General features: G+C 49.8%; 1 protein-coding gene across 1 annotated transcript in view; it reads left to right on the top strand.

Annotated features, from left to right (window-relative positions):
• ADRB1 (adrenoceptor beta 1) overlaps positions 1-13,532 on the top strand; it is a 30,246-nt gene extending 16,714 nt beyond the window's left edge. The window contains exon 4 of the mRNA XM_065638990.1: positions 13,204-13,532. Within this exon, the coding sequence (XP_065495062.1) occupies positions 13,204-13,532 (329 nt within the window). The remainder of the gene's footprint in view (positions 1-13,203) is intronic.

Genomic DNA, 13,532 nt, shown 5'->3' with positions numbered 1-13,532 from the left:
ATACACAAATGTGAGCAAGGGCGTTTCCTTAGCAATGTTTTAAACCACCCATAGCAGCTATGTGCAGAGAGTGACCAAGCGGAGGAGCATCACCCCATCCCCCAGGCTGTAAGACTGGTACCTGGGTACACTCGAATGCTTGATGTTCAGGGAAGGTCTGGCTGTTAGAGCTGTCCAGACTGCTGGTTTTCTTGCACGGGTAGGTCTGGACAGCCTGGTGCTGCTGAAAGAAAGCCTGGGAGCCGCTGAAGCCCCAAAGGAATTCTCTTGTGCTATTTCCAGCCCTACTTTTTAAGATACAAAGGGCTTCAGATCAGATGCATTTCTGGAGCTTATCTGTGTGAATATTTGACTGCTTATTCAAACAGAACAAAAGCCTTCAAACCTTCTGAGGTCCATCCATCAAGAGCCTTATCTCCCCATGTCACCGCTCGGCTCCTGGCTGCTGCCGCTCAGAGCTTCCCACCACCCGGAGCTCAGTTTTCTCCACCAACTTCCCACCTCCCCTCTCTGGGCGGCTTCGCAAAATTATCCACGGTCACCTTCTTGGCTCCCTGCCACCTCAGTGATGGCCTCATCTCCATCCTCCATGTGTGTAGCTATCTGGGCTACAGCCACAGCCATGACCAGAGCAGAGCACGCTAACTTTGCTTGGCCCCAAGAAAGGGCAATATTTGTGGGGTTTTTATGGGATATTAATGAAGCCCAGATAAAGGAACGCAGTCTCCTTTAGCTGAGGTTCGAAGATTGAAATATCCAAGGAGCGTATTTCTGATCCCCTCTCTGGTACCTGCTGTTGCCCTCTGGCACAGGCATCTTCACCACTACAGTCAGGATGCTTGAGGTCTCATGTAACATCTCTTTTTAGGGACTCTGCCCCTTGGTTGGTAAGCATGGCACATGAGCCACCAAGATGCACGAGGAGCATGGTGAGCTTGCAGTGGGGGCACCAGCAGCCTGAGGGGGTCCCTGGCTGGCTGAAGCAGCTGCACAGTCGTTCTTATGCACAATTCCTACAATGCCTTATTCAGCCGTGTCAGAAGAGCCTTTGCAGTGCTTGGTATTGGGGCCACAGGACATTTGTTTCTTCGAAGCTGAGCTGGCACAAGAAGTCGTCTGCAGTCCTGCTGTCCCATCAAAGCTGTGGCCAAAAACAACAGGGCGAAGACTTTGGAAAGAGCCACCCATCCACAGTGCAACCGAGTTAAAATGGGGATCTGGCTTGAGAACAGCTTTTAAGCACATCAGGGGTTGAAATCCTGTGCACAATGCTTGGTACCACCTGGTCTTGGCCCAAATTTGCACAAACTTCAGCATTGAGTGGCCTTTTCCAATGGGGACCATTTTCCTATGGTCCTTTTCACAGCAGAGTCTGACCTGTGGGCTGTTGTTGCTCTTCTCCCTGTGGTTTTAATGTTTTTCTCTGTTTTGATAGGCAGAGGGGTAAAACTAATTCCCATCTCATACATAACAACTAATTTGACTCAATAGCAAAAGGATAAATGTACTTTTTATACTGTGGTGTATGATAAGCTATTTATAAGTATCATATCACTTCTGGGTCATCTTCAGGGTTTAAAATGAAGTTTAATTTAAACATAATTTTCCAGTGTTGACAGATATGATAAATACTTTTTTGTTCCAATGAAACCTAATTTCGACAATGTTTTGCAAAAATCATCCCAAGCTAAGGATTATTCCCTTGATTTTTTTGCTTTGTTTGTCTCCATGTTCCAGTGTTTAGTTTAATGTTACGTTCCATTATAGAAAAAATCATCTGTGACTGCAGTAATTTTTTTGCCAAGGCACCTGCTTAAGGGATGGGAGGATGCCCTTGAGAAGAACGATGGAGAGAGGTGTTAGCTCATTTCATGGAGGCCTTGGGGCAGTCACAATAGCCCTCTGCACCATTAAGGGACTTTCTTTGCAGCTCCATGGGGGACTAAATGTCACCACCACTGTGAGATACCCTACCTTGAGGAGGCCCAGGACATTTAATCTGGTGCTGGCACAGCCATAGCACACATGTTGGTCACAGCCCGAGCTCCCAGGCCTGCGTGACACCTCTGCAGCGTGAGGACAGCAGCACGTTAGCATTGCTTTGGAGAATCACACACTTGTGCAATAGCCCAGGACCAGAGAGACCTGTCCCTGGGGCTCCAGTGGCACACGGAACCTATTTTACACTCAAACTCCCTCACTTTAATCATGCCCTCTGGTGTGAAGATGGTGGCCACCTCCTCCTCCCCTCCAGAACATCCCTTCTCTCTTCCAAAGGCTCTTTCTCAGGCTTCAAGACTGGTGGCAGAACCTTGGGGCATCACTGCAAAGCCTTGCGGCAACTTTAGACAATTCAGCTAACTGTGATGTTCAAGGCAATCCCAAAAGAAAGCCAAACAAAAGGGCACAGTGGGACAAATTTCATGTCTGGAGGGTGAGGTTAAGCAGAACACCTCCACCTACAGGAGCTGAGCTGAGTCCCTCCAAAATCTCTCTGGACCTTCTCTGGTTTTCCTGCTTTCCCATGTAAACAGCTCTGAGGAAGATCTCTTTTTCTGTAATGAAACGTTTTCATTCTGCAGTAAAATAGCTCTTACATCAGCTGCCATTGTGTTGTGGATGCACACGCTGCACAACAGAGCCCTTACATGTTGTGAGGTGAGTGGGTCAGATCCCGAGCTTGAACAGCAAAAGTACAAGGAACAACGAGGAGGAAAAACAACTTATTTTAAAGTGCTTCAAAGCTGCTATCTATCTTATGAGCCCCACAGCTTGCAGCACATACTTCTCAACCACCTCCCTGTTAGACAGCCAAACAAGAGACGATGCTATTTGGAGAGCAAGTCTGCGTGCTAGAAAATTGTGAACTCTCATGCTTGTATCCACATGGACTGGCCTCCACTTGCGAGGAGCCTCCAGCTGCTGTACTGAAATTACTTGGGAAAGGGGCATCCACATCCAGAAGCGGGAGGAGGTCTTCTTCTGGTAGGTGGTCGTGTTGCTCAGGCTGCTTTCATGGAGATACCCAGAGGTCATCATCTGGTGCAGGCAGCTATGATCATCCATTCCATGGGAACAGGTGCCCGAGGATAATCCTGCAGTTTTTCTTGGTTATGGTTCACTTCGGTCACTAAGACTGAGCAAACAGGATTGTCATAGCAGCAATTCAGGATGTGAAGTTATGGGTGTCGCGTGTCCGTGGCTCTGTGGACATTTGTTTCCAAGGCAGACACTGGCTTCGCCGAGCAGCCTGCCCCGGCGAGGGCGGCGGGGGAGTAGCTCAGCTGTCGGCATTGAAGGGCTTTGCTGGCCAGCTCCTGTGGTCCACGCTCGGATCTACACCTTGCACCTCGGGGATGCAAAGCCCGTGGTCTCTACAGCTCTCTTGGAAAGATGTTTCCCCCGGTCCCCCAGTTGCTGATGGGATGGAGGCTGCCTGGCCATGCAGCACGTGGAGGAATCACTCCAAAAGCTGGTCTGGGCCAAGGCACTGGTGGAGGTGCTGAGGGAGGACAAGGGGCTGGGCTGCCAGACCTGCTCTGGAGGGAAGGCTTGAGGCACTGCAGACCCCCCTGGGGTTTATGGTGAACCAGGCCCCCCTGACTCTGCAAAACTTCAGAGCGAGTCTGTCCCTGTGTAAGCGCAGGCTCATGCCCCCAGAAGGCTTCAATGTATCATGAGGTTTTCTTTAAAATCGCTGGAGTTCTGCACTCATCCATTCCCTCTCAGTCCTCCTCTACAGCTCTTAGAGACCAGCGTGCACCCTGGTGACACCCCTTGCTATGCAAAGTCAGTGCCTCTCCGTTCCCGTTTTACCACCTTTTGCTTCTGCTGATAACAACACCCAGCACTCCCCCACTCCCAGCAATTCCCTTCTCCACCAGCAAAGAAAGATGACATGTGAGGTTCATGGCACCAGCCTATACACGGTGTCTGTGCCCAGACGTCTGCTCCCCTTGACTGGTTTGCTTTAGGACTTAGCTGACACCTTATTTCAGTAACAGCAAAGCATTTGAGCTTGGTTTCATGGTTTTGTGGCAACCTTGGCTTGAAGCTGCTTTAAATAACAAATTGCAAAATAAGCATATGTGTACAGAGACGAATACCAAACTGCAGGAATAGGAACTAGAGACGTGCAGCTCAGGAAGGCTTGTTAAAACTCCAGTTTGTAGCCGTGCTGATAAGGCAGTTTCCAAGAAGTTGCCCAGCCCATAAGTTCTAGAAACTCTCTCTTCCCAGGTCAATAACCTTTTATGGAATGAATCCTGGTGTCATCCTAAAAGCAAACATGGTCCAGGCAGGACATTCTGCAAGTGATAAGAGAGAGAGGAGAACACATGTTGCTAAGAAGGGGTCCAGAAACTTTCTGGGGTAGAAAACCAATGCACACTGTGAAAAGCACATTTGGTAATTCTGATAGTTTGGGAAAGCACAAGAAAACGTGCTTCAGGTTCATTCTTCTTCGGCCACGTCTTCTCCTTGACTGAGAGGGGATGGAGGTGGCATTAGCGGAGCTGCTGCTCTGCCCTTCCTGTGTTCTGCAGCCTGCAGCCCTGCAAGGCTTGGACTCCATCCAAGGGCTCCCCTCTTCCCAGGGGAAGCAGGGCTCTGCACCCCGGCTGCCCCAACACCAGCTCCCTCGCAGGTCCTCTCCCTGCTTTCCACCAGCCTTTCCTTCAGACACGAACAGAGGCTCTTTGGAGAGAAGATTTTCTGTAACATCCTGCAGCTCTGTTAGCAAAAATGTTCAGTGTGGCTCTAACAAGAGCACCAAGATGGGGCTGATTACACTCAGTTGTTCAGCTCCCTCATTTCGTCAGGATTTTTTAAAACATCTCATGCAGGTGCAGGAGTTGACACAACAGAGCATGCACCACGTTAGAGTCCATCCAGCTTGTATGTAAACAATGCTAATCCCTTTTTAAATTTCTTAGGAGTTGTTTCATAAACACAACGTATTTTGCTTAATTTCCAAATCATGTGCCATTTCCTCAGCAGGCCTGGTGATGGAGGAGCCGCCCTTGGGGACAGGGCTGCAGCCCTGCGCCCTGCAGAGCAGTCCCAGGTCCCCAGCAGCAGAGCCAGGCAGAGGCTACCACCTGCTGGATCTTTCTCTTTGAATCCCTGCTCCCAGCCTCCTCACAATGACATTTACTGATGGCGCAGACCACTTTCTGGGCAAACGCATAAACGATGTGTGCTGAGCATCACAGCACAAACCCCTCTCGCCAGCTCTTCATCACTAACAGAGCTATAGAGATGTGTGCAAGCCATGCAAATGGTGAGGATGTTCAATGGGTAGCTTTGTGGGCCTGACCTGTTTGTTGCTCGTTTGGGGTCTGATGTGTTTTCCAGAATCTGGGTGTGCTCTCTTCCTTGCTGGCCCTGCAGAACAGGGGCACCTTTCTGAGCAGAGGCAAATTGCCAGAGTTTTGCTGAATTGAAGAACCTGACATTTCCCCATTGAAACTTACTTCTACCAAAAAAAAGAAATTATTCTTCCAACAGTGCTTAAGAAGGGGGAATAAAATTCATGAATACTGGATGGGCACCTGTATAAATTTGTGTGGGATCCCACCCTTTTGTGGGAAGTCTTGGGCATCTTCACGGGAAGCGGTGCTGCTTTTTTGAGGGTGCAGGACCTGGTCTGTGTAATCCAGGCAACCCAGGGACATGTTTGTCCCACTCAGGGAGCTCAGCCAAATGACTCCTGTAGCTCACCCTGATTCCTGCAGCCTTGAGATTAAGGGACTTGGCCCCTGCTTTGGATGGGCAGACTTTGGGGGTCTTGGTGGGCTGAATGCTCACTGCTGCCAACTTGCCCAATGTTGCTTGTGGTGTTGCAGCATGTGCATTTCTGGGGCAGAGACTTAGTTTTTGCACCGAGCATGATGAATGCTATCAGTGTAATTTCCTGATCTAGGTTTTCTTAGATCGACCTGCTCTTCCGAGCTGTCCTGAACCTCAGCAGGTCGTGCTAGCTCGCACCTGCAACACATCAGGCCTCAGCTGCCCAGTTAGCCAGGCTCTGGGAAGGTCTCTGGAAGGACTCCAATGGCTTCAAATAGGAGTTGACTCATGCCCCATGAGATCAAAACATCTCTGCATATGAAAAAATATTGTGGAAACTGTGTCATTCATGCACAAAAGCCGCACTTCAAACTTTATCATATAAAATACATAAAATTGTAAATGGAAAGAAAAATTGCATGAGGCCTGATGCACATTAAAATTGTTGGCCTGTGAAAAATGTCCCTTCCCATAAACACAGATATTTCCTGGGGTCTGGCACGCTGGTAGGCATCCACAGCTAGAAAACTTGGACTCTTTCTGCACTCTTCAAACCGCTTGTTTCTCATTTCTGGGCTCATCCCCTGTCTTGCCAAGAGTGACTCAGAGCAAACGCTAATGATGAAGTTATCACTACGAGGCGATGTGCTGGTGTGATAGGTGTGCTCCGGGACCTCATCAATACAGCAGCGGCACCAGAGAGTGATGCCTGGGGGCAGAGGTGGGTGCTGAGAGCAGCCCATGGACAGCCTGCAGCACTTGGTTGGCTTAGGTGTTTGTGGGAGGTCTTACTCTGTGGTCCCATCCTGCCCCACTGATGCTGGTCAGGCTTTGACCATGGTGCTCAGCAATGCAGAATCCCTGCAGTTCCCACAGCTGCCATCTGCAGATTGATCATATTCCAGGAATAGCTGGTTGCCACGGCCCAGGGAGCAGGATTTAGCATATCACCTTGAGGAAGAGAGCAGAGGATTGCTTGTTGTGCATAGCAATGCAACTCTGAGGGAAAAAATTAATTCATGTAGGTATTAACCATCAATTTGTTATACAGCCTCTAAAGACAGCTTCTGATGCTCTGAAGTGTGCAGTGAAAAGCAACAGATACTTCTGCATCTCTTCTGGCTTCTCCGAAGTTTTTCGGCACTGGCAGCAGGTGACCACCACCAAGGCTGTTTGCTGCTCAGCAGATGGGAGAAGCCACAATGAATGCTTCAGCCGGTGACTGCAAGTGGCTCTGTCCTCTGGCCTGGGGCCATGAGGTAAATTGTAGCTCAGCCTTTCCCTCCGTGCCATGGTTCCCTCCTCGGGCAGGAGCACCAGGGGCTGGCGGCACTGCCGAAGTGCGTCTGTCTCGTGTAGGCTGGACCTGAAGCACTTTCCCTTTATTGCTCTGCCATGCCTCGCTACCACCTCCCTGCAATGCCTCTGTGGCAGACGGGTCCCACCTCACACCCTCCAGCATCTGGGCTTGAATGCAAACACGTTCAAGCTTCAAGCAAGAGTCAAGTGTAATAAACCATCTGCACCATTTGTCCACTATCACAAACAAATTATCCTTTTTTTTTTTCCCCAAAAACACATGCAGTTCAGGCCAGCCAGTCACACTGTACAAGCCCGTTGCTGATCCACAAGCCTACAGAGTGTGGGAGCTGAGAGGGCTGGCAGGCTCTCATGCTGTCCTGCCCCGGTGTTATGGGTTAGCTCTGGAATGTGGCTCAGCTAACTGGGCTGTACTGGTTCCCTGCTGGAGCATGTTCCCCTAACTGACATCAGGAGACATCCAGCTGCAATGACTAAGCTCTTCTTACATTCCAGAAACCCAACAAGTAAATGTTTCTTGAAAATGAGCTAGTGTTTTGTCTTGGGAAAGGAGTGAACCATCAGCCTGGTTGCTTTTGTGTAGGGGGCAAAGCTTCTTGGGAAGACACGGGGCACCAGACAGTAACACGAGCATCTCTCTTGCACGGCCTCCCAGCTCGTCTCTCCTCCTTTGATGGGTTTGGAATGAGCTCTGGAGGTCTAACTGTGGAGAATAATGATGTGTGAAAGCTCACTTTCATTTTTCACTCTACTTTTTTGGAAGGTGGAACATTTTACAGTTGACAGTACCATGCTAAAGCCATATGAGGCAAGCAACTATTTTTAACCAGATGGAGACTATCTGAGAGTCTACTGCTGAATCATTTCAGAAGAAATCATGGGATCCAAAAGTGGTGCTGGAGGGACAGGAGTGGAAAGGCTTTTGTCATGTACTTGTTCCAATAGCTGTTCAACTACTTCAGGACTATGATGATGACTATCTGAAAGTGCCTGTGGGGTCACTTCAAGCAGTGACTGCGTTTTACAAAATGCTTCTGCGTTGGGAGAGAGGCAGGTTAGAGCAGCTTGAGAGGCCGCTTGTGCTTGCTAACCCCCTTCGCACCCTGCAGCATGCAGGGTGAACCATGCCCAATGGGAAAAGGCACTTGAGCTTCTTGGCACGGCCCTCCTCTGAGCCCCCATCACCCCATATCAGCTGGGTACCATACGCTGAATGCTTGTGGGATCACAACCTGGGGCGAGAAGGAGAAAGGGTGGCCTCAGCCCTGACAGCCAAAAGCACCATTTCTCCCTCCTCTGCCCATGCCAGTGCAGAGGTGACACTTCAAATAATGTGAGTTTGCCAAGCAAAACCAAACTTGTGGCTAAACTGAGGAATTTTTTTCCCATTTCCTTTGTCTAACGTACCTCAGACTCGCAGCAACACCCCTTCTCGCTGGAGGGCCAGCAGCTGTGGACCAAGGCAGGTCCTCACACAAGGACAGGGAGAGCTAGAAAGTCAGACAGAGTTACAACTGCCCAACAGGCCATGACCCAAATCATGTTACAAGCTAATCAGCACAATCGCGTGAATTAATGCATAGCCTATTCATACCCACAAGGGTGCTAAACATGTGTGTTGTGTTTACCTTTGGTCTGAAGTTTGTGGCTCCATTGCATGTGCAACTGAGTATTTGGCCTTGGAGCTGAGCTGGGAGTCCACGTAGAAATGCAGCACTGCTGCGGCACATTGTGGTGCCAGACCAAGGGCTGGGAGGAACGATTCTGCCTTCAACCCTGCTGCGGTCTGCAAGGCTTTGTGGTCTGCACCATTTTCCCATTTTGCAAGGGGAAATCAAACCACCTAGTTTGGTACTTGGTCACTGGCTTGTCTTCTCAGAATCATTGAAACCATGGTGGGACACATCAGCCCCCTTTAGACCACTCTCTTGCTCTTATTTTGCAAAAGGTGCTGCTTCTGGGTTCCTCTGCATTGAGAACAAAAGTCAAACCCTGCCCTGGGTTTGCACTGCAATATGGCTGGGGCAGAGCGTGTGGAGATGGCACCAAGGCATGATGGAGTGTCCTGTATCTGCTTGTCACACAACAAAACATAGCATCTTACTTTTGGAGAGAAAGTTCGAATGAACTCTTCCTCTACCAAGCCATCTATATCATCCACAGGAGTGAGTACACAGCAAGAGTAGTTTTAGCTGCCAACTTGGTGGCAGCCTCAAATGAGGAGCCTATTGGCCATAGTAGGTAGGCTGCAGCTCTCTCTGGTGCCTCTGCAAGCATCCTAAATGTGAGCTATCAGACCAGGTGGACTTTCTGGCTGCAAGGACCCACAAGAAAATTTAGCCAAGGGGATAGGATACATCACCTTTAAAAAGCCACCAGGGCCGGTGTCTGCAGCATGGGGTACAGAGCTCGAAATTAATGATCCTTGAAATCAATGTCTTTAAAAGCAATTGCAAAGCGAAGGGAAAGCAGTGCAGCCTGCTGAGCCCTCCACCAGCCTCTGCACAAAGAGCCCTGGCTCCATGTTGGGTAGTTATAGCTGTCACCGTAGCTGTCACCTCGTGGTTTTGCTCTCTCTGTGCAATGGAAAGAAGTGAGAAGTGGGGCTTGCATCACTACTCGTGATGCTAAACACAGCGCAAGCTGCCGAGCTCACGCAGGTGGTCTGCGGGCCACTGGAAAGGGGAGACTTGCATCTCCTGTGGGACTTGGCTCCCACGTGGGACGTCCATCCCTGGAGAGGTCGGGAACTGCCCCTCCAGACCCACCTCTTCTCCCTTTCGCCCTGGTTATTTCTGATCTCACCCGTCCTCCCAGGACAGGGCTGTGGGGAAGGGCCGGCCCCCTGCCTGTCACCAGCCGCCCCAGCTGGGGGACCCTGCAGCCGCCTGCAAAGCTGACCTGGGCCTTTCACTTGAGGAAGCGTGTGGTTCAGCTGATGCCACCGATCTGCATCCAGCACGTTCACGCTTGCACAGCACGCGTGGCTTGTCCTGTCCCCACGCCTGCCACCTTGAGTAATGGGGCCTGACGCCTGTATTTTTCCAGAACACAATCTCTTCAGATCAAATTAATTCTGTGATTTCCATCTGCTTCCTCCTCTGCATAAATGATGAAGACTTCCTGAAGCTAACGGCCAAGCTTACTCGAAGCTGGGACATTAACATTAATCTTTTGTTCTCGGGTACTTTCTGTCGCCTGATGACTCTGGGTGCTAGCACCTTCTCGCCCACGGACCTGCAAGTCCTAAAGCTGCAGGCAAAGAGACATTTTAGGGGGAGAAGAGGAGGGCAGGGCAGGGTGTGAAGTGACTTGTTTGTGGGTTTGAGCCTGCCTGGAGGCTCACACTGAAAGGTCTTTGCTGAAAGCCTCCCTGTTGAGTTGCTGCCTGCGTGTGGGTCCATTCTGGGGTCCAGCACGAGCATCCTCAAGTGAGCCTGCAGCCACATCCCACTTTCCCAGTCCCAGAGTGGGGCAGGTGGTCACTCAGGCACTTCTCAGGACATGGTAACTGAGGGCTGTGTTTTAAAACACCAGACGATCTCTCCTTCCCAGTTTGAGGAGGTGCTCGCTGAATAGGATGTTTGCCCTAGCAACACTGTGTCCTGTAGGTCCTCTTTGCATTAAGAGGAACTGAGATTTTGATGGGAACATCTTGTATTGTGCACGCATTTCCCCTCTCCCGCTTATCAGGGTTTGCATCGTGTTGCTTATATTAAAGTCTAAAATACAGATGAAGCTGTGAAGCATGAATTGTAAACGCTGCTCATCAGTAGATACACCAAAGGCACATCCTGTTAATAAAGGGTATTGGATGAATGAAATACCTTTTACACCCTGATAAAAACATTTTTGTTCACTGCTTTTTAGCAAAATACAGGGCTGGGTCTGAGCCAGGATGTTTATATTTTTGTGGGGGTCTACTTTTGCATGTTTGCATGTCTAGTTCTGTAACCTGACTGATTGCTAGTGTAAGTAGTGGAGGCACCACAAAACTTTCATAGCATGTAGAAGGCGTGGAGCAGAAGCCTAGAGAACACAGTTTGCATCTGTCTCCCACCCGCAGTGCAACCACCAGTACTTGTCTTACAGGTAGAACCTCTCTTGATGAGAGATCAAGCCCTTGGTGAAGTGTATTCCTATATTTTTTTAAAAAATGCTAATCGTGTCCTTATCCAGCTTTCTGTTTGAGCAAGATGTAGTGTCCTGGTGCTGAGCTGCAGCTTTCTTGGCTTGCTCTGCTCAACAGGTGAGTCTCTTCTGGTGGGATGTTTGAGTGTGGTGGATTTTAAACTAATCAGTTAAAAACTTATAAACCTGAGCATGCAGTCTTCATGCTTACTTCAGTATCACCCCGCAGGGACAGGCCTGGCTGATGCTTTCAGTAAGGTCGAGTCCCTCTTTCTAACGTTGTTTTTACTTGTGTTTACTTTTGCGTCCTCTTGCCTGCCAGTTGGGAGGTCTATATCCCTGTTACATAAGCCAATGTTGTCAGTGTTCTCCTCCTTGATTGTTCTGCGTGTAACTTAGATTCCACTAGCAGCATTTAGATTATGTCATTGCATTATTTTAACGGTGTTTTTCTTGGCTGCAGGTTTGATTCTTTGGCACTGTAGTTAGGGCATCTTTGCAGACACATACACTTGCCAGCTGCACTCTCTGTTTCCCCTTTTGCGCACCTTGCGCTCGCCTCTGCAAATCCAAACTGCAAAGTACTTATTTTGCAATTCTTTCCTTGCTTGTTCCCAATGACTAACACAATTTCCCTTTAATTTTCATCCTTCAGTACTTACCTTGGACTAAAATTGTCCTTATACTACATGAAATGACACCGGGGGCAAGCGTGGTGCGTGCCATACTTCCCACCACATAGAGCAATTTTGACAAACTTTTGGCCTCCAGGAACCTAAGAGCAAGCTAGAAATGCAAGCGACATGCTGTCCTCACAACTTCTTGTTGTAAGATGTAGGAAGAAACGGGAAAAATATTGGCCCAATGATTTTTCTGTGAGAAAGCAGCACTGGGAGCGCAAGGTTTGACTCAGGGGACGGTCTCTGTGCTGCTGCTGTGTCCTACTCCTTGGTGGAAAGGGACTACGAGTGGTTACAAAGCTGAGGGAGGTCTGGCAGGGGCTGGGTGTCTCCTCCTGTGCAGCAGCAAACGCTCAGGAGCGCAGAGAAGAAAGACGAGAAGTGAAAATCGATGGAGTTCGGAGCCGACATACAGCCCAGCACAGGCAGATGTTTCCCAAAAGGAACCTCCAAAGTAAATAGGATTGTGCAAGCCATTTCTGTGCCATGCTGCCAAACAGAGCCAGACTTTTTCTTTTTCATATATATCCACTCAAAAGTGCATATTTTGGATGCCCTGGGGTGGAACAAGGAGAAGCTAAGCTCGTGCTGTCAGCTGTGCTCCAGACCTGGGCTTGCAGCAGCCCGAGTTCATTCTGCAGAGTTACAAGGCCGTGGAGCACCGAAAGCAAGTCGGGTTTGCTCTTGTGCCAGGATGACCTTTCTAGAGAAAACATTCCTTTTTTTTTTTCCCCCCATCTCTTAGCCTTTCACCAGCTAGCCAGTTCCCAGCCCCTGTAGGCTGATTTTAAGCCTTTTCCGTGTGTTACGGACGGGCCAGCCCGCAGTGCCGGGGGAGCAGCCGGCGAGGGCTGAGCTGAGAGCAGCGCTGGGCAGGGGCAGCACCCACGGGGGCTGCTCCCGACGCTGCTTCTCCGTGGTCTTGCACACCTGACTGGCCCGTTTTCCAAAACTGTGATTTAATGGTGCCCAAGCCACGCTTGCCTTCCTCTGAAACCCATCGAGGGCACAAAGCCGAACTTAACCAGGGATTTTTGTCTGTTTGTTTCTGCAAGCGCGATGTTTTCAGCAATGAAGTCGTCGTTCAGACCCGGCCTCCATGCGTCATGGACCAGCCCAATTCCTCATTTCACAGGCAAACTGCAGGTAGGAAAGTCCCACAGGCACAAGGCTCATTGCAGGGTCTGCTCCACCTTGCTGACAGCACAAGCCGGGTTTTCTGCTCACTGAGAAGCAGATCTTCACAACCTCAGTTAATAAAGCAGGCCTGGTCTCTCTCCAGGGAAGACTGGCTCCTTTTGCAGTCCTGCCTCACCGACTCCAGCTGACTCCATCCCCAGCGAAGGGTTTGCTGAGCTGATGAGCCGGCAGGTCAGTGAGGGAACAGGAGGTCCTTCAAAGTCCCTGTGCTGTTGCATGTATCAGATCCCTGGTGGCCAGAAGACTGAAAAACCAAAGGAACCACCTCACGTTGGAAAACATATGATTTTTTCATCTTTATATATACATAAGAGGGATCAGCTCACCATCCCGGCAGAGGTGCCAGCACGAGGGACGGTGTCTGGCCAGGAGCTGCTCCTCCGAGCCCCGGTCCAGCGCAGGAGCCTGTGA

Source organism: Caloenas nicobarica, chromosome 7, assembly GCF_036013445.1.
Source record: "Caloenas nicobarica isolate bCalNic1 chromosome 7, bCalNic1.hap1, whole genome shotgun sequence".
NCBI lineage: Eukaryota > Metazoa > Chordata > Aves > Columbiformes > Columbidae > Caloenas > Caloenas nicobarica.
The sequence above is the reverse complement of the archived record's forward strand: the minus strand, read 5'-3'. Positions and strand labels throughout refer to the sequence as shown.